The 25,780-nt window shown below is 39.4% G+C and overlaps 1 protein-coding gene across 13 annotated transcripts in view; it reads left to right on the top strand.

Annotated features, from left to right (window-relative positions):
* The window catches only part of LOC111585516 (neural cell adhesion molecule 1-like), a 288,784-nt gene that overhangs the window by 197,507 nt on the left and 65,497 nt on the right, over positions 1–25,780 (top strand). For 9 of the 13 annotated variants that reach the window (XM_055017435.1, XM_055017430.1, XM_055017428.1 and 6 more), the window contains exons 3-9: positions 785–994; positions 2,132–2,275; positions 5,897–6,034; positions 7,070–7,187; positions 11,154–11,314; positions 12,545–12,687; positions 18,355–18,384. In XM_055017435.1, the coding sequence (XP_054873410.1) occupies positions 785–994; positions 2,132–2,275; positions 5,897–6,034; positions 7,070–7,187; positions 11,154–11,314; positions 12,545–12,687; positions 18,355–18,384 (944 nt within the window). The remainder of the gene's footprint in view (positions 1–784; positions 995–2,131; positions 2,276–5,896; positions 6,035–7,069; positions 7,188–11,153; positions 11,315–12,544; positions 12,688–18,354; positions 18,385–25,780) is intronic. The other 4 variants (XM_055017429.1, XM_055017434.1, XM_055017437.1 and 1 more) reach the window with 1 other exon arrangement.

The raw sequence follows: 25,780 nt of genomic DNA, 5'->3' as shown, positions 1-25,780 counted from the left end.
TGTCATTTTGTGTTTTGCTTTATTCATTGTTTTGTGTGTTGTTTTTGTCGTTTTGTTTCATGCTCTTGTCATTTTTTGTCGTTTGTGCATTTTTTTGTCATTTTGTAACTTTTTTGTCAAATTTTTTTCCTCTTTTTTGTTCTGTTTTGTGTTGTTTGTCACATTTTTTGTCATTTTGTTTCTTGCTTTTGTCGTTTTGTGTCATTTTGTGTCTCATTTTTGTAATAATTTTTCTTGTTTTTGTTGTTTTTTGTCTTTTTTAAGCAAAATACTAGATCATTCAGTCCCAGATAGCTGTGACTAAATGTTTTGTGTCTTTGTAGACACTCTGTGATCTGGAAGTTGTAATGTGTCAATGATAAACTGAGGCATAATATTGCTAAAATTGATTTTTTTTTTCTTAGGAAATTTCAGGTGGTTCCTATTGTTTTGTAAAAAGATACATTTTCAGAATGTATTTTTCGAACTAAAGGGAAAAATTTGGGGTTGTGGTTATTTATAGGTTATTATGCTGTGAATCTACTGGTCCGATCTGCTGGAGATCAAATTGGACTGTATGTGGCCCCTGAACTAAAATGAATTTGACTCCCCTGATCTAAACTAAAGATACCAGCTTTGAAATACATATGGGATGTAAGACAGAATGGAACAATCCCATCCAAATATCTATCAATGCAGGAGGTATCCAGAAGTACAAAACAAGAACAAAAGGATTTTAAGGCCAGCTGTGGGCTTCTTTCCAGAGTTCTTGCTTGATTTCCTCACCCTTCATTGTGTTTTCCAGTGGTGGGAGATGCTAAAGACATAGACTGGTACGATCCCAGCGGTGAGAAGATCCTCCCCAACAGGCCGGATATCTCCGTGAGCCGCAACGATGAAGCCACGTCGACTCTCACCATCTACCACGCCAACGTGGACAGCGCTGGCATCTACAAGTGTGTGGCGAAGAACGGAGACAAGGAGGCCCAGGCCACGGTCCAAGTGAAGATCTTCCGTAAGACTCATGTTTTACTTTCTGCAGTCTGAATTTTCCACTGACTTTTGTTTGAACTGTGCCTTCAGAGTGTTTTTACATGTTGCCAATCAGAACCATTGCAGGAGCTCAGTTTGAGTAACAGTATTAGTAAAAATTATGTGCAAATCAGAGCAAATATTTAGTAGAATGAACAGTATTTGTCAATTGGCAGTGACAGTAGAGACAGAAACAAACCTAATTTATAGCACAAGAACACTGCACTGCCTGCAAAGCTAGAAATTACATTTTAATTTGGTAAAGAATTCAAATAGGGTTGTTTATTGCTGCTTGGATGATGTTTACTGGCTACATTTTAAATATGAAGTGAACATAATGCAGGAAGTAATTCATTTCCAAGTCATTTTTCACAAGAAATGGTTTGTTAATTATCAGAAATTTACTATAACATTTAGCTATCCCCAAAATGTGTGACCACCAGAGCAAAACATATGCTTTAAAGGCTATACAGGAGCTGAAACATGAAGTTAGATAGTCGTCAACCAAGGTGACATCTTAGTAAAAAATCTCCAAACAGGAAAAAGAAAAAACCTCCATTCTCTGTTTTGTACATTTTGTATGAAGCTTTTACTTTGAAATAGGTTTCAAGACCATAAAAGTGTAAATTTTGAGTGGTGAGTAATTTGAAGATGCCAAATCAAGGGTTTGTTTTCAAATCTAGTCAGGCAGAAATGCAGCAACGTCATATTACTAAATGGTAAATGGTCTGTATTTATATACTAAGAGATCTAACAGGTTGGTTCCTTGCATATGCTGGACCTTGCTGCACAAGTTGAATTCGCTTCACTTTTATGCTGGATCAGACTTTTTTGCAAAGCTGTCTGTACTGGCTGACCTGCTCTTTCAACAGAGCTGTCCTATTAAAGTTACTGAAGGTGCAGCTCTCTTTTCAGCAGACTTGTCTGACTGAACACAGCCTGCATGGAGGCTTTGAACTGTCTTTACCTCCACTTCCTTCCCCCCACCGTCCCTGATTACATAAAGATGAAACCAGCCAAAAAATAAAAAGCTGCACCAGAGTTTTAATCTTTTCCAAGTCTGAAAGCGAAGCTATTTCTAAAGAGGTGTAATGTATGCATTGTCACATTTCTCCTCCAGAAAAGATCACCTTCCAGAACGCTCCGACCCCTCAGGAGTTCAATGAGGGTGACGACGCCGACATCGTCTGCGATGTTGTCAGCTCGCCGCCAGCCACCATTATTTGGAAGTATAAGGGCGCCACCATCCAAGCTTCCAAAGACGGTGAGCTGGTTAAAATTTAAAAATATGTAAATAAAAAATGTTCCACTGTTTGAGCTGCTTTTCTCACCTCCAATCTGGCAACCCGTGTCATCCTCCCTGAGCCGTCACCTCACCTTCCTGCCAACGCCGCCGTCTGCCAGTCCGAGCTTTTCCATCATTTTGCTGAACTCTTCCTCATCTCCGTCTCCTCATGCCCATCAGCGATGAACAAACCAGGCTTTCTCAGTGGAGGGAAGTAGTTATCATACCTCATAGACGATGCATGAACGTGGAAATCGTACTTTCTGGCCTCGCAAGCAGTGGTTATGGACAGGTTCGACTTTAATTTCCCCAAATGGAGGCAGAACTACAGCTGGAAAACTAAATTTATTTTTTAAAAAATGAGGGAAAAGGGGAAGAAGATGGGAAACAAGCCTAAAATTTGATCTAAATGTGCTCCTGCTGCCACTGTGTAACTGTAGGATTAAAGGTACGATCCACGGAGAGCGGATCTCGTCAGTATTTCGACTCCTCGCTGCCTGTGGGCTGGAAAGGAGCTCCTGAAAAGGTTGTTGCCGCTTCTTTAGAGAGAAAGGAAGCTTTAATTAGCTTCAATTTGCAGCCGTTGCCATGGATTCCAGGGGTGAGTCACAGTCATAGCAGAAAAAACACAACAACAAACAAAACAAAAAAACATGAAGGGATCTATAGAAAGTTCTCAAACCACTCCTGCATTATAATCCCTCTCTCTATTGTCCATCCCTTTGTTCTGAACAATCACTGCTTTGCCAGCAGACGGGCTTTGGAGCTGTGAAGTGTGACACAGAACGAAGGTATTTAGCTCCAAACTGTGAGTGTACATACTGCTAGGAGAAATAAATGGAGCTGCAGGAATAGACACAAGTTTGTATGGATGTTCTCAACCATGTTGCTGTTGGCTTTTAGCTCAATATGAATCCAAACTGACTCACAAACTTATCAGCATTTGACTCCTTCTGCTAATCAGACGAGGCGACTGGTGCTGTGGATGTTTTCATGTCTAATATTTGTGAATGATTTCATCTGGAAGCTCCGTGCAGCCAACAGCTACTTTCTTTTGGAAGAACACTGGGTCCAGAAGCAGCTCTGCCTCGGAGAGTTCAGCTGAAACCTCCAATCTGCCGTGGGAGGTGGACGTGAGGCTGGGCTTTGTTTTACCCTCAGAGTTACCCCTCCCATGGTGACTGCTGGAGAGCCAGGAGTCACCACAGTGTTGTGCTAAGCCCGCCTTTATTCTTGGACTCCTGTCAAGGAATGTGTTTTTCGCTGGAAAAACCGCTAATTGTAACTGACGCTGAGAAGCTGAAAATTGCTGATGTAATTTAGCTCAGAGTAGCAGTTGACCCGACCGTACGCTGCGTGTTGCATTGTTGAACATCCTCACAGAGCTCTGTCATTTTAATGGACATGAATTAAGAGCTGGGTGACAAAATATACAGCTGAAGCTTCAAGTTTTACATTTCTGTTGACCTCAGTTCAGAATTTCCAAGGTAAAGGAGTCTGTACGTTAGTATTTCAGAGATGTGGAAGAAGAAAATGCACAGTTTTCTAAGATAATTAATGAATTCTGCAAACTGTCACATCACTATAGTGGTGAATCTATGCAGGAATGGAAAATATAACTTAAAATTTAAATAACTTGTGGTCCTTTCAGACTTCTGTGGTCACTTTTCCGTAAAAGTCATGACAGCGATCGCACTATTTCAGACCTCGTAACATTTCAGAATCACTTTTAACTCGGTAGAAGTCTGAAATGACGGCTTCAAGTTGCGTTTTGAGGAGGGTTTTTACACATTTCTACACCAATATTGGTCCAAAAACATCACAAGTTTGCTGCCAAAATCACAAACCGCCTTTCTCACTTACTTTGTGCTGCGTTTTCACATCTAAGACCAACTGAAATGTTCCTAAAAATGAAACTTTATCATCATGAATCCAGAACAGGTCAGATTAATCAGAGTGAACGTTTCAACCAAACATGAAGAGGACCTGAAGTTTAATGTGTTGCTCCCAGCTGTTTGTAGGAGTCTGTCCTCTGAGTTTATTAAATCCCCACAACATCAGACAGCAGCAGGATCCATGAGGACAGAGTTGAGCAGATTTAAGTGGAACTACTTCATGAATTAGTCTTCTTCTAATCATAAATGATCCTGACATGGAGACAGCAGAGAGTTACAGGTGTAATTTTCTTCACATCAGACAGGTGAGCTGCAAGAAAAATCATTTGTTGCAGAATGAAAATCCCCAGATTGACTCCTGAGCTCCATTCTAGTTCTATTTTTATTTGTGTTGGTAAAGTAGCATTCAGATTAGCATCACACACGGACAGAATCTTCAGTAACGAGGAAATCCTAAATAAACTGGGCCATTCATTATCAGGACAGTTTGATAAGCTGCTATTAGTTTAGATTTAGTGTTTTGTTTATGAGTTCATTATGATGCCCCATACATCACTTTGTGTATTTGACAAATCGTATTTACAGTGTACTGTGGCTCTCTGTTGTCTGAATGAAACTGTGAGGAATATTAACATAAAAGCAGCCTGTCTGAAACTCAACAATGTTCCGAAACTCAGGAAATTTCCAGATGTGCCTTCAGCAGCTGGAACAAAACTGGTGTTGGGGGTTGAGGTGAAATTATGAGTCAATAAATTGGAGGAGATGTTCAATAAACCAAGCAAACGTCCACCCAACACCTTCCTACATGAATCACATCGGAGTAATTTCATTTTTATTTCTTAGTTCATATATTGTGCGTCTCCTTTCCACAGGTTGTTTCAAGCATTGAATTTGAACACATGCAGAGGAGTTCTCATCTCTAAAAAAGGAACCAACTGTCCCATGAAAGCTCCACTAAACTGCTGCAGACAAACTGCCATAGTTGTCAGTTAATCCACTGACTCTTTAAGTACACACTGGCTGGTTTGGAGTTTGTTCTCACTTTTCTCAAACTGGGAACAAACATTAATGGCTCAGCTCCTTATTTTAAGGCACTTAGTTCTGGATTTTAATAATTACTGGATGCTTTTTTTTATCCCCAGAAACGTGTGAGAAACAACACCTGGTTTCAGTTCAGACAGTTGGTTCTGTTACTGTGTGCTGTTTAATTAGCGGAGCAACACTTTGTCAGGCTCCGTGCTCAGTATAAAACACTGATAAGATGCTGTATGATGTGATTTTTCTTTCTTTGTCTGACTCCAACAGACTGTCTGAGCATTTCCTTCTTTGCATGATTGTACAGTGAAATCAGATTTTCTTTATTCTAGAAAACAATCAACTTAATTTCTTACTTTATTTGACATCATGGATTAATATTAAACTAGTAGTAAATGTGCTTATGCCCATAACTTTGTTTTTTTTATGATTCACGAACAAGATTTATTTCCTAATTAAAGCTTGTGGCTTGCAGGAGGATAAATACATGAATTATCTGGAGATGAATCACTGAATGTTCCACTAAAACAACCAAAGAGGATCATGGAAGTACATATGCGCTTATATTTAAATTCAGCAGTTTTGTCGTGTCCGTCTAATCTCTGTAACCTTGAATATCTTGAATTGCGTGTGATCCGTTCTCTTCTGTGTTCACCTCTGCTGGTTTTAGTGCGATTCAAGATCCTGTCAAACGGCCATCTGCAGATCCGCGGCATCAAGAAGACGGATGAGGGAATGTACAACTGTGAGGCTCGAGTCACGGCCAGGGGAGAAATAGACTTCAGGATGATGAAGGTCATTGTTAATGGTAAGAACTGCATCTCTGTCACCTTCTCCACTCAGTAATGATGAACCCCAACTCCTGGAAATGTTCTTTTTAAAGCCTTAAATGTGGTTCATCTGTCCACCCGTATGACTCTTTGGACCAGAGGAAGATATTCAAACAACTGCAGGCGATAACGCTGTGAAATCTGTTCTAGATGTCCATGGTTCTTCCAGAAAGGTTCCTCGGAATTATGTTAACACTATGACCTTTAATTAAACTACAGCTTTACCCCAGATATAAAAATACGGCATTCATCTAGCATTATTTTTATCACAAAGGTTTGTAGAGGTTTTATTGTTTGGTAATTCTGTACCAGCTTCACCTTCCAAACTGTTTCCTACATTTTCTGACAGAAACTGAGGAGGTTTAAGTTTTTATAAGTTGATCTTTTGTTGGAAAAACCACAGTGTTATAGAGTGGGTGTCTAAATAAAAGATCAATAGATGACAGCAAAAGAGGAGTTTAATCAGGCACAAATAAAGTTTTTAATTGAAAGCATGAAAAATATCAGTTTATCATATGAAAATGTGACAGGAAGCAATGAACCGACAGACAGTTATCACCTGAATCATGGTTTTTCTGAGTTTTAAAGTCATGTTTCTCTTATTGTTGAGATTTCTTTCACCAAACTCTCAGCTGTTTTCAGTGAAAATGCTTAAAAAGTTTGTGCACAAAACCAAACATGATTGAGACACAGTTAGCTGGTAAACAGTGCAGCAATTAAAGAAGTAATTATTTGTTTCAGGATTTTGTAGAGACAGAAAACTGAGACAAATATTCATCAGGGGTATGATCCCAAATGAATGAAAACGTTCCTCTCTGCTAGAAAGTTTGCCTTCGGAGATTTAAGTCAGTGAATCTTTATATCTTGTTTCTGCTGCTCCCAAGAGACCAAAAAATCTGTTATTTCAGCTTTAAACAGGCAGATCTACATAGAGCTTCTTTGGAATGTAATTTCCAGCTCTTGGATGTTGCATGTATTTCATATTTATCCTGTAACTCTTTGTTCTGTTTCAGTCCTTCCCACCATCCGGGCCAGGCAGTCGGAGGTCAACGCTACAGCAGATGTTGGCAGCTCTGCCTTGTTGGCTTGTGATGCAGACGGATTCCCCGAACCCACCGTTACCTGGGCTCAGTACGTCTCTCACTGCTGCTATTGGCCTGTTTTTAATGATAGGCTCAGATTTACCTCTGATCTGATTAGACGTTCATCCAAGCAGCCACAAAAATGAGACTCTGATTTCTGCTCTTTTCTGAACCTCAAAGTGAAACAAAATTAGGCAAAGAAGAAAATGAGTGAAAACTGTGAAGCTGTGGATGTTCTCAGTCATCCAGGTCATGATAAGTCTCAAGCAAGCATAAGTTATGGCAACTGGACTAACCTCGTGTGAGTCGAAAACGTTTCACCTCTCATCCAAGAGGCTTCTTCAGTTCTGAAAGCCTGGTGGGGAGTACCAGATATTTATCCACCAGGAGGGTGGTGGCAAAAACAGTTCAGATATGTGGATGACACATGGGTCACCATCAGGAAGGGTGAGGTCGAACCTTTCACAGAACACCTCAACTCGGTGGATAAAAACATCAAGTTCACAAGAGAGGATGTCCAAGACAACTGTCTGGCGTTTCTAGATTGCGTGGTACGCATTGAAACCAATGGGGAACTCAACATTGAGGTCTACAGAAAACCCACTCACACAGACCAGTACCTCCTGTTTGATTCACACCACCCACTAGAACACAAGTTGGGGGTGATCCGTACCTTAAAGCACAGAGCACAGAACATCCCATCAGAAGCGGATGGAAAAAGAAGGGAACACAAACATATTCACTCTGCTCTTCAAACTTGTGGCTATCCAAACTGGGCTTTTATCAAAACAGCAAAAAAGCGCAGGGAGGATAAGAAAGACGAGGACCACAAAAAGAGAAACAACATTGTCATCCCCTATGTGGCAGGAATTTCAGAGAAACTCAGGAGGATCTTTAACACCCACCAGATCCCAGTACACTTCAAGCCCAGCAACACTCTGAGGCAAAAGCTGGTCCATCCCAAGGACAAAATTCCAAGGGAGAAACAGAGCAATGTGGTGTACGCAGTGCAGTGCAATGAGGAATGCTCTGACCTGTACATTGGAGAGACTAAGCAGCCATTACACAAGCGCATGGCACAACACAGGAGGGCCACGACCACAGGCCAGGACTCAGCAGTCCACCTCCACCTCAAGGAGAAGGGGCACTCCTTTGATGACCACAAGGTGCGCATTCTAGCCAGAGAGGACAGATGGTTTGAGAGAGGGGTAAAAGAAGCCATTCATGTCAAACTAGAACGGCCATCTTTGAACAGAGGAGGGGGCCTCAGACACCACTTGTCTCCCACTTACAACGCCGTTCTTAGAGCCCTCCCAAGGAGGTGCAGCCATCTGTCCCACTTGCAGTCAGGTGACCCCCAACCACCCTCCTAGAGGGCTGGGAGGGGTAACGACCGCCCATCAAAGGCTAACGACTCACATTAACACCTAACGAGTCTGTTGGTTTCGGGTCTTTGTCCACTTGTTTTTGCCACCACCCTCCTGGTGGATAAATATCTGGTACTCCCCACCAGGCTTTCAGAACTGAAGAAGCCTCTTGGATGAGAGGTGAAACGTTTTCGACTCATACGAGGTTAGTCCAGTTGCCATAACTTATGCTTGCTTGAAACTGTGAAGCGCTTAAAACACAAACTGATGAACAAGAAGGAGAAGAAGAGGAGGATGTTGTTGTTGTTTTTCTATATATTTATTAGTACATGCAAATCGAGTCCAAACAAGCCCCACCGAGGGCCACTTGGACACCAACTGGAAGTGCAAATTGCATATTCCAGGTTGAGTAATCCACCGGGGCTGCCAGCTTTTGTGCCTGTTTATAAATTGGGTCTTCTGATCAAGTGGGAGATAACAGGATGTTACCTCTCTTGCTTGCTGCTAATGCTGCCAGCTTCTCACAGACTTTGAGGCCAAACTCTTTGTTTAAAGTGTGTGTCCTGTCTGAAAGGGCTGCAGACTCACAGCATCAGTCTGAGGGAGTTGGAGGTGGAAAGTGTTTGTAGACGGGGCATAAATCTGAATTAGCATGGCGCTGTCTGCAAAACGTCGTGTGGGAGAAAAGATAAGATCTACATGAGTTTTATTTAGACTCTGTTTTGATCTGGCTGCTGTGATTCTGTGTGAAAACTTAAACTGCACCTGGTTGCAGCAGCTGCTTTTAAATTCACGTTAAAAGGTCGACATTTACATTTGATAAAGCAGATTCTTGCATAAAGCGTGTCGTTAATAAATACTTTCACATACAGTCATGGCTCATAAATGCTAAAGTGCCCTGTTGGGCTCATAATCCAGCAGGAATATCCAGTTTTACAGCGACGACTGCGTTCTGACTGATTATAGTGTATTTAAAAACTGATTTCCATATTTTTGAGCGCTACACGAGTGACAGAGTTCTAAAAACGGAAACATGAGCAGAACAATTACAGTGCAGGTTGGTTGCATTTTATTGAAAGTGAATGTAGTAATGAATCTGAATATCCAAGGCATCACTTGTCACATTTTTACAGTATAGAAGGCAAAACACTACAGATTAAGTTGTCATCTAATTGTTACAAGCTGTAAATACAACCTGAGAAGTGCAGAATGAAATCTGAAATGATGATTTAATATGTTTCTGACACATGCAGCTGTCTGATCCAAACCAAATAATGAATTCTCAAATCTCATTGCTCTTCATAAACAACATCTATCCAGTCCCGCCGCTGCATGCTGGCAGAACGGCATCATTTGTCAACGCCAGCATCAGCAGTTTGTCTTGATCCTTGACTCCAAACTGACTTCCTGTCCACGAGGTCTGAGGTTCTATCAAAAACACTTCTGCAAGTGTTCCTGAAAAACAGCAGAAACAACAGATTCACAGGCTGCTAGACAGACACTTGTTAAAACATCAGTGTTAAATGCACAGAAGTAGAAAGAATCCACTGCTGGTTGTACAGTGGTGTTACAGAATGGTTCCTGTTCCTGACAAATGATGAGACACCAGCTTGCAGAGAACTCGCAGGAGAAACTGCAGCCAAGTTCCATCTTGGCCTTTAGGCGAGACGCTCCCAGAATGTTAAATCTGCTGTGATCTGGTACAAAAACAACAGTCAGCAAAAGCTAACAATGAGAAGCTTGCAGTGTTTTCTCCACTAAAAGACGTGGAGATATTTCACTGAGATCCGTTCTGGGTGTTTGACCGATCTGCTTCTAAACCTCCTGAACCTCTCTGGATTAAAAGATGCTCCATCACCGCTCATTTCTGATGAGTTGCACCAACACCCCATGTTCATTTCTCTCCATGCAGCTGTTTTCTCGATGTACGTTCATATTCTTGGTGCGTCATTCGGTGGTGTCACGCAGCAGCACCACTGCTGTGCAGAGGAACCTTTAAATAAAGCGTTTTTTGCAGCGACGTGAATAAATAAGACGATTGAACTCAGATCCTGCTCACAGCTGTCTCCCATGCTAGAGGAGCTGGGTGTGATGGGGATGTTGAAGCTGAGGGAGATGCAGTTCCTGGCCAGAGGAGGGTTCAGACAGACAGTGTTGGGAGGACAGATGGGTGAGGCGGTGAAAAAACATCGGGCTAAGGCTCTATTTGTAGTGGTTTCCTCAGGCTTCTGACAGGGCTGTCATTCACTGTCTGCCTGCTAACTGCTCTAGGATGCTGCTACTCCAGGCATACAAACACTTAATTCTCTACAAACAGGATTTTAACCTCTAGTGAAGGTCTGCTTCTCTGGAGTAAAAGAGAGGAGAAAAGCCCATGCATCGTCCTCCAGCCGGTCCGAGGCCTTCCTAAAAACACAGCTGTAAGGGCTGCAGGAGAACAGAGGCAAACACAAGCTGTGGGAATGTTGGAGATGTAAAAGACAGTAAAGGACTGCTTTTTTGGTCTCCCAGCCGTTGTTGAGCACCAGCTGCTCGCTTCATGAGATAAAACCCCCAAACAGCTCATTGTCAGCCAGTTAGAACTTCTTTGTTGTGTAATCAATCGTTTGTGATGTGAACCCTTGTCTTTTTCCCTCCTTCTGCTGCAGTAACAACGTTGTCCTTGAAACGGGTGATAAGTACAGCCTGAACGGGGACGGCTCAGAATTGGAAATAAAAGATGTCAAGAAGGTGGATGAAGGCGATTACACTTGCATCGCCAAGAACAAGGCAGGAGAGAAAACTGAGGAAGTCAGCCTGAACGTGTTCGGTGAGAGAATAACTCCATTTGCTTCTGATTGCATAAGGAACAACATGGTTCTTATTTCTCTCTCTGTCTCTGGCCTTTTCCTGCTCTACTTATTGACATTTGCTGCACTTTCCTACGTTCCTCTACAGCTTTTCTGCTGGTTAGGTGTCGGGCTGCACAGCGTGAAGCATACAGTGTGTCCTATTGAAAACTAATTAAGCCCCCCTGAGGACTTTCAGAGATCTATCACGCTAGAGGTTCTCTTCATGAGGAAATTATGCAATCATGTGCTTGTGGCTCCGTTGTAGCTCAATGGGTATGAAACTACACCTCTAATGAAGCCTGTCTGTATACTTCACTACAGTATTGTTAAAAATGTCCAGCTACTTGATGTTTGCATGTAAGCAATAGATCCAGTGACGACGTATCATTTAGAAGATGTGGAAACCTTTTACAGCAGCACTGCAGAGCTTTTTAGCCTCTTTTAGCTAATTGTTGGAGTCTTAAGGCTCAACTACCATCAAAACCAGCAAAAAACAAAACATTAAGCTGGTTTAGTAAGTCGTCGTTAACGCCTGAAAGATTCTGCTCCTGTATATTGAATGATCTCCACTCATTCTGAATGACATTTAAAAGCCTCACGATTGAAACAGTCCAATCATTTTGAGACGTCAACATCCCAACAGCAGCAGAAATAATCCTTTACTGAGTACTGAGACTAAACATGCAGAAAAAATGGTGCTTTCTAACCTTTTCTGTCGTCCTTAGAGGCACAGATTGATTATTCACCATGTACCACACGGTATTTTCATTGCAAGACGCCAACAAACAAAATGCTTCCTGGGTTTGAGCCTTTTTCATTAAAAGGAGTTGAGTGTTAAAGGGTTAATGAATGTTGAGCGTCTGTCAGCTGTAAAGTTTCCTCCTCAGAGGAGGACGGAGGTAAAAAGAGAATAAATGTTTGACATTACGCTCATCAAGAGGCGCTGCTGCTTGTCAGGAGGTGTAAAGAGGTCAGTGCTTGTTTTGCCCTAACAGCTTTATGAGGTGATAACGTGCCATTTTATGAAGTAAGTGTTTGTTCGGCTTGTTTCAGCTCAGAAAAATCAAAGCATCCAGAATGACAATGATGCAGCTTAGAGGGGAAACATCACCATCAGATACCAGCAGCAACAAAGCAAACCTTTGGGCTGAAAATGTCTGCAGTAATCCTGATCAGAGTCCTGAAAGCTGTTTTCTGTCATCTTCCAGTGCAACCCAAGATTACCTTCTTGATTAACCAAAGCGCCTCAGAGTTTGACGAACAAGTCACCCTGACCTGCGAGGCCTCCGGTGACCCCACACCTGCCATCTCCTGGAGTTTTGGAAACAGAGTCTTCACTGAAGGAGAGCAGGTACACATTGTTTTTAAAGCTTATCTGAAAGGAATTCTAACATAAAGACTCTCTCTGGAACCTTGGCTAATATTGAATTCCAATCTGGAGATCTGAAGTCCTTCCATTCCAGCAGCACCTTAGAGAATAGAGACATTATAGATAGAAAGGTCAGGCCAACCTGCAGTATTGGAGTTTGGTGTTTCATTGAATTCCATTCAATATCTCTCAAGTTTTTCATGTTAAATATCTGCACTATTTTAGCTGCAAAATGCTAAAAAGTCAGTCACTTTCAACTATATCTAGTTTAAAGAAAAAATATGAATAAAATCTTTCATATTTTTGATTTTCCAGTCGGCTTTAGTTGGTCGAAAGCTTGAATAAAACCAGCAGAAGTTGTCAAATAATGTGTTCTATGTATCTGTGATTATCTTCACCAATATAGTTGCTGTGAACCATTTATATTTATGTGGAATTGCTGTTATTGAACAAATCTCTGCTCAATACTCATTGATTTCAGAAAAAAACAAGCCATAACTCCCATTCATCATAAAGCTAACACACTCTTGGACATGTTGGTTCACTGACTTTCACCTCTCATTCAGTCTTGAAATGACTTTAGTTCACTTTAATTCCATCAGTTTCCATCTCAGATCATTAATTTCCAATCCTTCCAGTGCTCCATACAGTCAGAAGTTCTTTTACTGAATCCTTTATTATCACCTGAATTTGCTTATTGTCCAGTAAAGTTTGGATTCTGCAGTCTGTCTGTAACTTTTGACAGTCTTCTCCAATAGTGCTGGAATTGTTTTAATGGTTTTGAATGTTTCCACTGTGAATGCTGGAGGGCCAGAGTGTGCAGTTTGCTATAAAACCAATTTCCAGGCAGTTCCATGGGTCTGATGCTCCCCAGTGTTGCTAACAGTATATCTGACATGCTACTTCACTCCCTGATAATAATTTACATTTAAAGGGGGTATTTTTGCTAAAATGACTTTGAGAAGTGCTCATTAGAAATTCAAAGAGAATCAACAAGGAAAGAGCTGAGGAACGATTTCAGTGACATTAGCCTAATTATTGCTGTGAATCAGATGTTGTGGAGCTCCGTTATGCCTCTCTGGCAAACCGCTGTGATAATCCACTTGGAAATGAATGGGCACTTTTTATTTTCTATGATATGAGTAAAGAAGCCACATAAGGGTTCTGTATCGTTGTCATGCTTCGGTGTGTATCGTGGTTTTTTCTTCTCTTCATGTCCTTCAGGAGGACTGGAGATAACAGTGGATTAAAGCTCTGCCTATAGAACATGGTAAAAGGCTTCTGAAGACGTGTGAATCACGTTTCTGTGCATTTCCTCCATTCCAGTGGTCAAAGCGTCGTGGCAGTCGCCAGTCTGGCGAGAGAATCGCATTCCGAGTCTGTTGTTATGCTCTGATCAGCTCATTAAAATGGTATAATTTAGAAAAATCCATCTCAACGGTCTGTTCTGACAACATGCATCATGTGAGCAGCAGACAGATTAGTCACTTTAGAGGGGTAATTTTCTGCTGTGAAGGCAGTAAACAGTATTAAGATAATTACCTTGCTGCCTCCAGCAGGTTTGTGGATTCAGGAAGAGCAGCTCCTATGTTGGTTTGCACTTTAGCTTGCATTAGACACTGAAAAAACAATAATGCACGTCCATCCTGCTTCTAGTAGCAAAAAAGTGAACTACTGTTATTTCTCTTCCATCAGAGGTTTAGAACGGCTGGGTCAGAGGCAGGTCGGACTAAAAATATTTGCTACAGGGCTGAAAAAAAACAGATTTCACCTTAAAAAAATAGCTGAATAATAATCGCAACCCTATAGAATATTTTATTCTTGAACTCTGCTGCATATTTTCACATCACTTTCTGTCATATAAAAACAGTGTATGGCCCCAGGTTGTTATCCTGCATTTAAAACACAGTTGTTGTGGAGACATTGAAATGATGCCGGCATGTAGCAGCAGCTAAACTATTCCTGGAGACACTCAGTACGAGCACGAAGGCACCTGTCCCGTTCTGTCCCAAAGGACATGAAACTGCAGAATATTTGGGCTGGTGTGGCCTATTTTACCTCCCATGCTTCGTCAGCTGCTGCAGTGTGATGAATTATGTCTTAAAACGGCCATGAGAAGCTTTTTTCACATCAAATACATCACTGTGAAATGAGCCATTGATTCTTGACATAAAACATCAAACTGAAAAGACATCGACGTTCTGCAGCATTTTTGTGTGGGAATTATTAAAATATAAATTTTCAGTCATAGATAAGGCCGGTTCTTAGTGTTCTAATTGGCAACAAATCCCAAGAGACGGCAACCAACAGTGTTTTAAATCCTGAAATAGCCGACAGGAGTAACAGAGCGTTAGTTGGGACTGAAAGTGAAGCTGGTATTTACAGCTGCAGCACGACTCAAAGCCAACTACAGTCCTGGAGCTTCTAGTTTTTACACAATGAGCCTGGAAGAATATTATTTATCAGGCTTTGAAAATGCAGATTGTTCTTGTGGAAGAGTGTTTAAACTGATTTTTTTAACCCTCTGAATCCCAAATAGTTTCTTGGCATTTTGTGCTGCGATCAGATGGAAACAGCAGAAACAAGGCAAGAAATGGTAGTAGTATACCAAAGTTCTAAGACCAGAAATCATTTAAAAACAGAAAAAAAGAAGAATTTATTTGATTATTTACTTTCCAAAACTTGAAAAACGTTGACATCAAATCAAGTGCCCACAGTTGATTCCAATTCCAGTAAAAGGTGACTCTCCAAATTCTAGTTATTTTACTGTTTACAGTTTTATTTGGTCAACACTTCTCTCCTTCCGGCTGATTTTTTGTTGAATTTTTGTCACCTGGTTGTTGATCACAGCTGAGTCATTCATGATTTTATGGTTGCACCAGGGAGTGCAGAATTTTTATTTTTTTACAGAATCTGGTTAACACACAGGTAAAGTTTGGCACACATAAATATCATGATGTTTTGCTTAGATTTGGTTAATTTTCATGATTAAACTGGAGGTTGCACATGATTGTTACAGTAACCACCAGAAAGATGAAAATCTGATGATTGTTTCTGTTTTTACAGTTTCTGACTGTGATAAATTATGCAATTTTGGTGATTTTATTTAAAACATAAAATGCCGTTCAATCCTGCTGGTGGATTTGGGGATTCAGAGGGTTAAACTTAATGAAAGGTTTTCTAAATACTAACATCATCAAATCGTCTTGACTGATGTTTGTCCATCCAGTGCAGCTGAACCTTCATCCTCCACCAAAGAATTCATATATTTGAGCTGAAACATCCCCAGTTTTCCCTATTAGCGGTGCCATTTATCACTGCCAATCAGTGGAAGCATTGAGGCTGTACTGGGAGTTTCTGAATCTTATCTTCCACCTGCTAGACACGACTCGCCTGTCGCCATTCACAGTCGTCACCAAATGTCTTCCCATTCACAGCCTGTCATCTTCCCTCCCTTTCCTATCTATCACTGTCAGATCAATTTGGACTCAGGAAAAACCCCGCTGATCATTTTGTAATAGCTGTCACTAATTTCCATTCATCACTGGTTTCCTGTTTGCCACGCTCCGTCCTCCGTTCACGTTCTAGTTCAAGTCAAACTCATCTTAGTCCAGGTTCCACATTCAGCCCAGTTTGATCTCCAGTGGACCGGACCAGTAAAACCACAGCATGATAACCTATAAATAACCACAACTCCACATTTTTCCTTTGTTTTAGTGCAAAAAGAAACATTTTCTCAAAATATTCACATTTAAGGAATTATCTTTTTACAAAACATTATGAACAAATTGTAATTTGTTAAGGAAATAAATTTAATTTCATTAACATTCAGCCTCACTTTATCATTTCCACATTACAACTTCCACATCATAGTGTCTACAAAGGAACACAACATTTAGTCACCTGGAACTGAATGATGTAGTATTTTACTTTAAAAAAGCCAAAAAATAACAAAAACAAAACAAAATATTGTAAAAATGAGACACAAGTCCACAAAAATGAGGCACAAAACGACAAAAATGAGACTCAGAACGACAAAATGAGACACAAAATGACAAAATCGGGACACAAAATGACAAAAAGGAGACACAAAATGACAAAAACGAGACCCAAAACGACAAAAATGAGACTCAAAACGACAAAAATGAGACACAAAACGACAAAAATGAGACTCAAAACGACAAAAATGAGACACAAAACGACAAAAGAACAATGATCAATCTAGTATTTTACTTTATGATCACATCAACTTGTCATGGTCTAGAAATTATTTTAAATTTATAGTTTTACTAATTTACAATCTGCAGTTAATGTCTTCTCTGGAATTTTTACACTTTGAGGGCCAGATTGGACCCTCTGGAGGACCGCTTTTGGCCCGTGGGCCTCATGTTGGACACCCCTGTTCTTGTCCTACATGGTACCAGGCAGACGACATGAGCACAGACACGTTCAGAACGATGTTCGATGACAGAACAGTCATTTCACCGGCAGCTTCGACCTCTTTTCAATCACTATCTTCATTGTGCTGTTTCCTATTCATGGATTCCAGAGTTTCTTTGCACGTTTCTTCAGATTGAACTTGTATATGGCAGTTATCAGCGGTGGAAGCCGGAGTTCTGCACAGAAACGAAGCGGTTAATCAGAACACAGAACGCCACGATGAGAAAAGGTGCTGATTAGGAAAACGGCGTCACTCGGTGCCAGCGGTGGTTCACTTATAATTAGTTTCAGTGCCTTGTTTTCCTCCGTGTGCCAACAAATTCTCTCTTATTACAGTGCATTAATTAATAACCAGCTGAGGAGGCCTCACGCTGCTGCAGGAAAATATGCTCCGCTTTGGCACTTTGACCACTTCTGTTTCTGCCCTGATTTGCAGTTGAAGTGTTGAAGTCAAAAATGTTGACTTCACCATAACAGAGCTTTTCACTTCACCTACTGATGGTGAACAATTAGTCAGAACTATAATAAAAGCAGCTTCCAATATGAAACATCCAGTCTGAAAGAAAATTAGAGTCTAATTGATCATGAGGACAGTTTTCATACATGTTTAAATTCTTTATTTTTTAGTCCTGAATAGCGTTGATGTAGATTTCTATTTATTTATTAGGAAATGTGAATTAGTAAGCAGCCTTGAAACTTCAGTTGAACATGACATCATAAATATGTTTCCACCAAGAAACAAAATGCACTTTAACCCTCCTGCTGTCCTCATTTATGGGCACCAAAAAATATTCTTTCCTTGTCTGAAAAAAAATCCAGCAAAATTCGCTGGATTTTGGTTGATTTTTTTGTGAATGTTCTTAAAGAAACATTTTTTTTAACATTTCTTTCTTTCCACCAAAAAATGTTCAAAGATTTCCCAAAAAATGTTGAAAATGTGGAAGTTTCACTGTGAAAATATGTTTTTTTCTACATTTTCAAACTTTAAAACGGGTCAATTTTGACCCACAGGACGACACAAGGATTAATATTTCCTGGAAGAATTCAGTGAATATGTGTTCATGTGGTCTGAAATGTTAAAAATCTCTGTCGTCTGTCCAACATGAAATGATTGCAGGTGAATCCAGTGTGCGCTCATTCTCTGTGGATGATTTCCTGAAGCTTACTTTGCTGCTCTGTGTGGCTCTTTGTCTTTGCTTCCTTCTCTAGGCTTCATGGACGCGACCAGACAAATACGAGGTATATCTACTAAACACAGTAGCCTGACTCTAGCTGGAATAGCTCAGACTGACACCGTAGAAACACCCTTTTTACCCTCTTTTATATATATATATATATATATATATATATATATATATATATATATATATATATATATATATATATATATATATATATATATATATATATATATATATATATATATGTATAAGTGTTGTCATTTAGCTCATGTCTAATAAGCACTAAGCACGTCGACCATTAGCCACGTAATCCACTTCATTTAGCCCATTTAGCTCCAGCAAACATTTAGACTTGCTCTATTTACTCGTCCCTGTTTGTTTTTGTCAGCAAAAATTTCAGTGTGAGGCTCAGAGACGGTCTCAGAGTCTCAGAGTTTGACCAAGCACTTCTATTTTTGTTGTTCTATTTTGGCCGTGCTGTTAGTTCCTGCTGCGCAGTCTGGTTAGTTCACGGACTTTTCCTGATTCCTGCATTCACTGGAAAAAAATGCCCCTCTCAAAACAAGAAAAAAATTATTTCAAGGAACTTTACCTTGAAATAAGTGACAAAATCTGCCAATAGAACAAGTGAAAAATGGCTTGGTAAGATTTCTAGAAATAAGATATGATATTTAGAATATTGAGATCTTAAAATTAGCTGAGAAAACTTATTTTAAGCTCTATTTTACCAGGATTGTCAAGCTTAGGTGCTTTAAAATAAGCCAGACATGCTAAAAAAATAGCAGTTTTTCACTCAAAAATAGATTTTTGCTTTCATGTAACCTCCTAATGTGAGATGTATTAACCCTCCTGTTGTCTTCATTTACAGGCACCAAAAATTATTGTTTCCTTGTCTGTAAAAAATCCAGAAATTCAGCAAAAAAATTCCCCAAATTTCTGAAAATTTGCAAAACCTTCAGGAAGAAAATTCCAATAACTCCTTAAAAGTTTCCCTTAAAAGTTTTATTTAAAAAAAAAAAATCCCCCAAATATGGCAAGAAAATTCTTGTATATATTTTCAAAAAATGAGTAAAAATCTTCAAAAAATCCTAAAAATATCTAAAGTGATTCCATATATATCAGTAAAACTTCTAATATTTTCTTTAAGAACATTCGCAAAAATGAACCAAAATCCAGTGAAATTTGCTGGATTTTGGTTCATTTTTTTGTGAATGTTCTTAAGAAACATTTTTAACATTTCTTTTTTTCCATCAAAAAATGTTCAAAGATTTCCCAAAGATGTTGAAAATGTGGACATCAGAAGTTTCACTGTGAAGATATTTTTTTTTCCCACATTTTCAAACTTTAAAATGGGTCAATTTTGACCCGCAGGACGACACGAGGGTTAAAGCTATTTAGAGTTTTCTTGTAAAATTCAACTCAAAATGAGATAATTTCCAGATTATTTGACTTAACAAGATATTTAAGATGCATTGTCTTAAAACAAGTCCCTCCATCTGCTGAAATGTCTCTTGTTAAGTGAATTTATCTTAAATCCAGTGGGATGAGACATTTTGGCTAAAAATAAGACAAATAGACTTGGTAGGATTTAGAGTTTTTACAGTGTTGTGTTAGAAAACACCGTCTGCTCTGCTGAAGCCGTGGCTCTAACTCACCGAGCTCAACTAAATCTTAACAGAGGGCTTTTAAACACTGCAGCCTCCTATCAGGGGCCCGGGGCCGCCATGTTTAGGCTGCAACCACACATGACAGCAGCTGACTTATTCCGTCACCAGGGGCCTCATTTCTGCAGTTTTCTCACCGGGTCAGCTCATCCATGTTCTCCCACCGCTACGGAGCTCAGAACAGTCTGGCTTCATTTCTCCAGGTTTTAACGGATTCCTCGCTCCTGAATGTAACTCCTCTACTGGTGACAACACAGGGGGTCGGATTTAGTAGCATCTCTCTGAACATTGGTACCTTTTAAGAATCAGATTAAAGCATGCCATTAGGAAAGATGACAGCGTGTTTAATTCAATATAGCAAAAAGAAAACACTTGTAGTTAATTAAATATAGATAAAAGGAAACACTTGAGGTCCCTGTTGTTGTGTTTGGTTGGAAAGAAACATGAAACTCTTGGCCCTCTGCAAAACAACAACTACTACCTACAGATACACCTGACTCAATCTCATGAGCTAATTCCACTCATCGTCGTCACAGAAACACGACAGGAAACTCAGAATCGTTCACAGATCCAGACTCCTGACAAGTTTGTTCTTCTGAAAATGTACAATTTGTGTCTGACTGGTTTTAATTATTCCTCCAGCTAATGATATAATGCAGGGCTTTAAATTACTGCTTCATAATTGTGTGAGTTTTTTTTTTTTTTTTTTTTTTTTTCAATTATCACATCATAGAAGTCTGTTTAATATGGTGTGAGCCCAGCATGGGACCATTATCCCGTCACCTCGTCCAGCACTTAACTGGATTTCAGATTGTGTGATTTATGGATCTGCAGCTGCATATGCATTAACCCTCCAAATCCCAGCTTGTCTCTGAAGATTTTTCTGCTCTCATTATTGTCGTTTTATCTCATGTTTTTGTCTTTTGTGTATTGTTTTTGTCATTTTGTGTCTCATTTTTGTTGTTTTCTGTCTTGTTTTTATCTTTTGTGTATCATTTTTGTCGTTTTGTGTCTTGATTTTGTTTTGTTTCTCATTTTTGTCGTTTTGTGTCTTGATTTTGTTATTTTATGTCTTATTCTTGTCATTTTCTGTCTCATTTTTGTTGTTTTCTGTCTTGTTTTTGTCTTTTGTGTCTCATTTTTGTTGTTTTATGTCTTGTTTTTCTTGTTTTGTGTCTCTTTTTTGTTGTTTTCTGTCTCGTTTTTGTCTTTTCTGTCTCATTTTTGTTGTGTGTCTCATTTTTGTCTTTGGTGTCTCATTTTTTTTGTTTTGTGTGTCGTTTTTGTCGTTTTCTGTCTTGTTTTAGTCGTTTTGTGTCTCGTTTTTGGCGTTTTGTTTCTCATTTTTGTCTTTTGTGTCTCGTTTTTGTTTTTTTCTGTCTTATTTTGTCTTTTTATGTCCTGTTTTTGTTGTTTTGTGTGTCATTTTTGTTGTTTTATGTCATTTTTGTCATTTTCTGTATTGTTTTTGTTGTTTTGTGTCTCATTTTTGTCATTTTCTGTATTGTTTTTGTTGTTTTGTGTCTCATTTTTGTTGTTTTGTGTCTCATTTTTGTTTTTTGTGTCTTGTTTTTGTCGTTTTGTGTCTCTTTTTGGATTTGTGTCTTGTTTTTATCGTTTATCTTCTTTTTTTCTTCGCTGTGGACTCATTTTTCAGTGTAATATAAAGTCCTGGATCTGAAGGAAACAGCCCAACCATAGCTAAAAGTAGAGAGAACTCCTAAAATGGATTTAGTGCCGTATGAGACAATTATATCACCATAAATCATAAAACTATTAGAAATGAAATGTGATTTTGTTTTCATGTACATCTTCTTCCAGTTGTCCACATCTGTTCCCAGTATTGGAGAAAAAGAAGAATCTGTATAATGTAGATATTTCACTGCTTAGATTTTTAATTAGTTTTAATAATTGTCTCGTCTCTACTCTGTGTCGACACAGCCTGCAGTTCAGCTGGAAGAGTCCTGATTTTTTCACCCACAGTTAAATCTCTAATGGCTTAGCTGCATTGAGAAGCACAGAAGTTTTAGTTTTTTTTTACAGATTCTTATGAAAGCAAGCAGTTTACACTTTGGAAAATATTAAAATGAGACATGAAATATCAGGATTGGAAGCTTAGGTTTGGTTTATTTATTTCAACAAAACTTCATGTCACACACGATTAATTCAGAGTGTTGAAAATCCAACAATTCATTCTGTTTTTACAGTTTCTGATTATAATAAATATTGTAAGTTTTGCATTTTTTTAAAAATATAATTTGCCTTTCATTGCTGCTGGTGGATTTTGGTGTTTTGAGGGTTAATGTGTGATGCTTTTATTTTGTTGCTGAGGCACATTTTTTATTTTATTTTTAATTTCTGTGTGTAGTACTTGACGGAGATTTATGCAGAAATGTTTTTTCTTCTCCCAGATATGGCTTGTTGGTGGCTTCTTTGTTATGTGATGCTGTTTTCCCAGTAGATTCCTTGCTTCTGTAGGTAACTAGCCACTGTTTTCCTTTCTGCTGTAGATGGTTGCTCAGAGATAAGAGTGTTTGTAGTGCACATCCTGTTTGTTGCTCCCTTTCTGTTTGCCTTGCTGAGTTCTCCCAGACAGCTCGTCTCTGCAGTGTGAGAGGCGTTAGAGTGAGAGAAGCAGTGGCTTTAAGCAGATACACCGGCTTCTGTCTGGCTGTGGAAATTAAAAAGAACTAGAAGACAGGAACACCACAAAACTAACTTGGCTCATGATCAGATGACCTGTCTTCATATTTTGTGTATCTAAACATAAATCTGTTCTTCTGTCATACAGATAAAAATTTCACCATTTTCTATATTTTGAGGCAGCTCACGTCAGTAAAATAGCAGCAGATGAATGTACAGCTGTGAACAAAACTTCACAGACACTTGGAAAGATGGTGGATATCGTAGCAGACTAGAGTTTACAGTGACTCCTACAATCATTGAAACACGTCTTTGTTCCAGAACAACAGTCCTGCACTTTGGTTCTTTCAGAGATTTATTAAAGGTCTTCTTGAAACATGATGTAATCTGCGGGGTCAAAAATATACGTACAACAGCTTGAGTTACGATGATGTAGACAGTTGTGTTAATCAGATTTTCTTAGTGACCTCTTAGCTTCTCATGGGTGACTACGATTGACCACAGCTGTTGACTCCAATTTAAATAAAGCCCATTTAAAACACTCTTTAGACTCAGCCACAAACGCTACAGCGTGTAAGTCTGAAGAGATCAGATCTGTCAGAGCTGCTGGAACACGGCTGTCACTGTCCACGGTCAAGCATGTTCAACATCACCATGAGCTGAGGGGCAAGAAGGAAGTTCTTCCTCCAGAAGCTGCAACTTAAGAAGTTTGCTGCTGAGCACATGGACAAAGTAGAGGACTTCTGGAGGAAAATTCCGAGGCTAGATGAGCAAAAATCATGCTATTCGGCACAGAGAAGAGAAGCAGTAACACCAAACCTATAGTCAAGCATGGTGGTGGCAGTATTATGCTCTGGTGCTGTTTCAGTAAAAAGTGGAACTGGTGCTTTAAACAAAGTAAATGGAATCATGAAGAAGAAGGATTACATCCCCATTCTTCAGGAAACCCTGAAATCATCAGCCTGAAGATCTGGGATGGGTGTTCCAACAAGACTAGGACCCCAAGGACTCATCAAAGTGGTAAAGAAATGACGAGAATTCAGGTTTTAGGTTGGTCTTCCCAAAATCCTGACTTAAAACTTATCAAGAACCTTGAGGCTGTGTTGGAGAAACAAATCTATGTCAGAAAGGCAAAAAATTTAGTTTAACTGAACCAATTCTGTCCAGTGGAGAGTCAAAGATAAAACCAGAAGTGTGTAGACGGCTACCAAAAGATCCTAGATCCTAGCAACAGGAAGTTCAACCAAATATTGGCATTTCAGTCTTTATATTTTTGACCCAGCAGATTGTGTCATATTTCCAGAAGATCTATGGAAGAACCTAAATGTGTGATGGAATTTTTGTGACAAAGACGTGTGTATTTCAATAATTCCAACACAGAAAATTTAAAGGTATGGGAGTTATTTACAAGTGTATTTCTAATAACACAGAACTGACCAAACAAATCATTGATAAAAGTTTTCACCTTGTTTGCATTTGTCACTGACTGAAGTATGAGTCAAAAGCCCTAACAAGCAGGTATAATATGATCAGCCATGATTCTAAAATGTAGTATGAAAGGTGATAATGTGTGAAATACAACTGCGACGTCTTTCCACCCTGTCTTCATTTCACTGAGTAGTTTACTTCACCACTTAAAGCAGTTAGAACAGCCTTCCTGCTGAATGGAGCTTTTCAGGTACTCCTTGTCAACTCATAAATTCAGGAAAGGTCGAACCACAGGAGTGTATTTACTCTGTATTTGCATTTACTGAACATTAGGAGATTTATTACGACTCTGAATGTTACTGCTAGGAGTGGAAAATGGAAGGAAGGCATGTTTCTTTTTTCTGCAACTTAAACTCTATTGAATGAGAGCAATTAAAGATAAATCAAATGTTTCCCTGTTTCTATGCCATCTTTATGAACTTTAGTGCAACTTATGCTGTTAACTGGAATTTCCCCAACGCTTTGAGGAGTTTGAGAATGACTACTTCCTGATAAGGAGTTTTTTAAGAAGCGTTTGTTTGTTTCTTTGGTATGTCATGGATTTATTAAAAAAGTTGGGAGGTAACAGGAAATGAGGAGGGAGACAGAGACAGAGGATGAAATGCTAAACGGGTCAAATGGAGGACATTGTCTTGTAGATTCATACTCGGTCTTAACCCCCAACATTCTTGACTTGACCAGTAGAGGAGGACCGCTCCCATAGTCGTGACTGTTTAGTTTCTGGAGGAGGTCGGTTCAGGCTTCAGGTCTTCTCTGAAATCCATGGATTCATGTGCAGCATTCTGCTCAAGGAACCGGATCCCAGACTGGGAGAGCGTTCATCATAAGGAGTGTTCTGGATGTTCTGGTTGTTCTAGGACTTTGTTGGCTCAAATTGGGAATCTCAACAGTAGCGCTCTGTGTTTCTCAGTCTAAAAATCCTTCTAAAAATAATGGTGCTACTGTGGTGTTTGCGTAAATATGCTTTATTCCTGATTACCTGGCTTTTATTTTTTACATTCAATTAGATTTTTGCAACATTTCCGTAAATTTTTCAGCATTTTCACCTTTAGGACACCGACATAAACTGTTTTTGTTGGATTGTTTGTTCTGTTTTTTTAATCGAGTCACGGTTTTGTGTTTCATGTGTCAATTACTCCTGAACCCTTCACAAATTTTAGGCATTTTTACATTGCCCTTTTTTTTTTGTTTGTTTTTTTACATTTTTGCCCACTGTTGGCTCAATTTTCTCTGCTTTATAAAATTCCTGCACTTCTATGGAAGCTACAGAACCGTAGCTAGAAGTAGTATGAACTCAAAATTGTCTTTTGTGCAGCATAACAAAGTTATAATGCCATAAATCAGTGCAAAAAACCCAAAAAAAACCTTAATTTTCTTTAATTACATTTGACAAAAATTAAAAATAAACAGTCAACATGCACAACATTCTTCAGTGTGCCTGCAGACATTAGCAGTGCTGGAAACACATGGTGACTCCACATATTATAGATAATTTACTACATATAATTTAATTTGCAGAGGGCTGCACAGTGGTGTAGTGGTTAGCACTTTCGCCTTGCAGCGAGAAGATCCCTGGTTCGCGTCCCGGCTTTCCCAGGATCTTTCTGCATGGAGTTTGCATGTTCTCCCTGTGCATGCGTGGGTTTTCTCCGGATACTC

Source organism: Amphiprion ocellaris, chromosome 14 (assembly GCF_022539595.1).
Source record: "Amphiprion ocellaris isolate individual 3 ecotype Okinawa chromosome 14, ASM2253959v1, whole genome shotgun sequence".
Classification (NCBI taxonomy): domain Eukaryota; kingdom Metazoa; phylum Chordata; class Actinopteri; family Pomacentridae; genus Amphiprion; species Amphiprion ocellaris.
The sequence above is the reverse complement of the archived record's forward strand: the minus strand, read 5'-3'. Positions and strand labels throughout refer to the sequence as shown.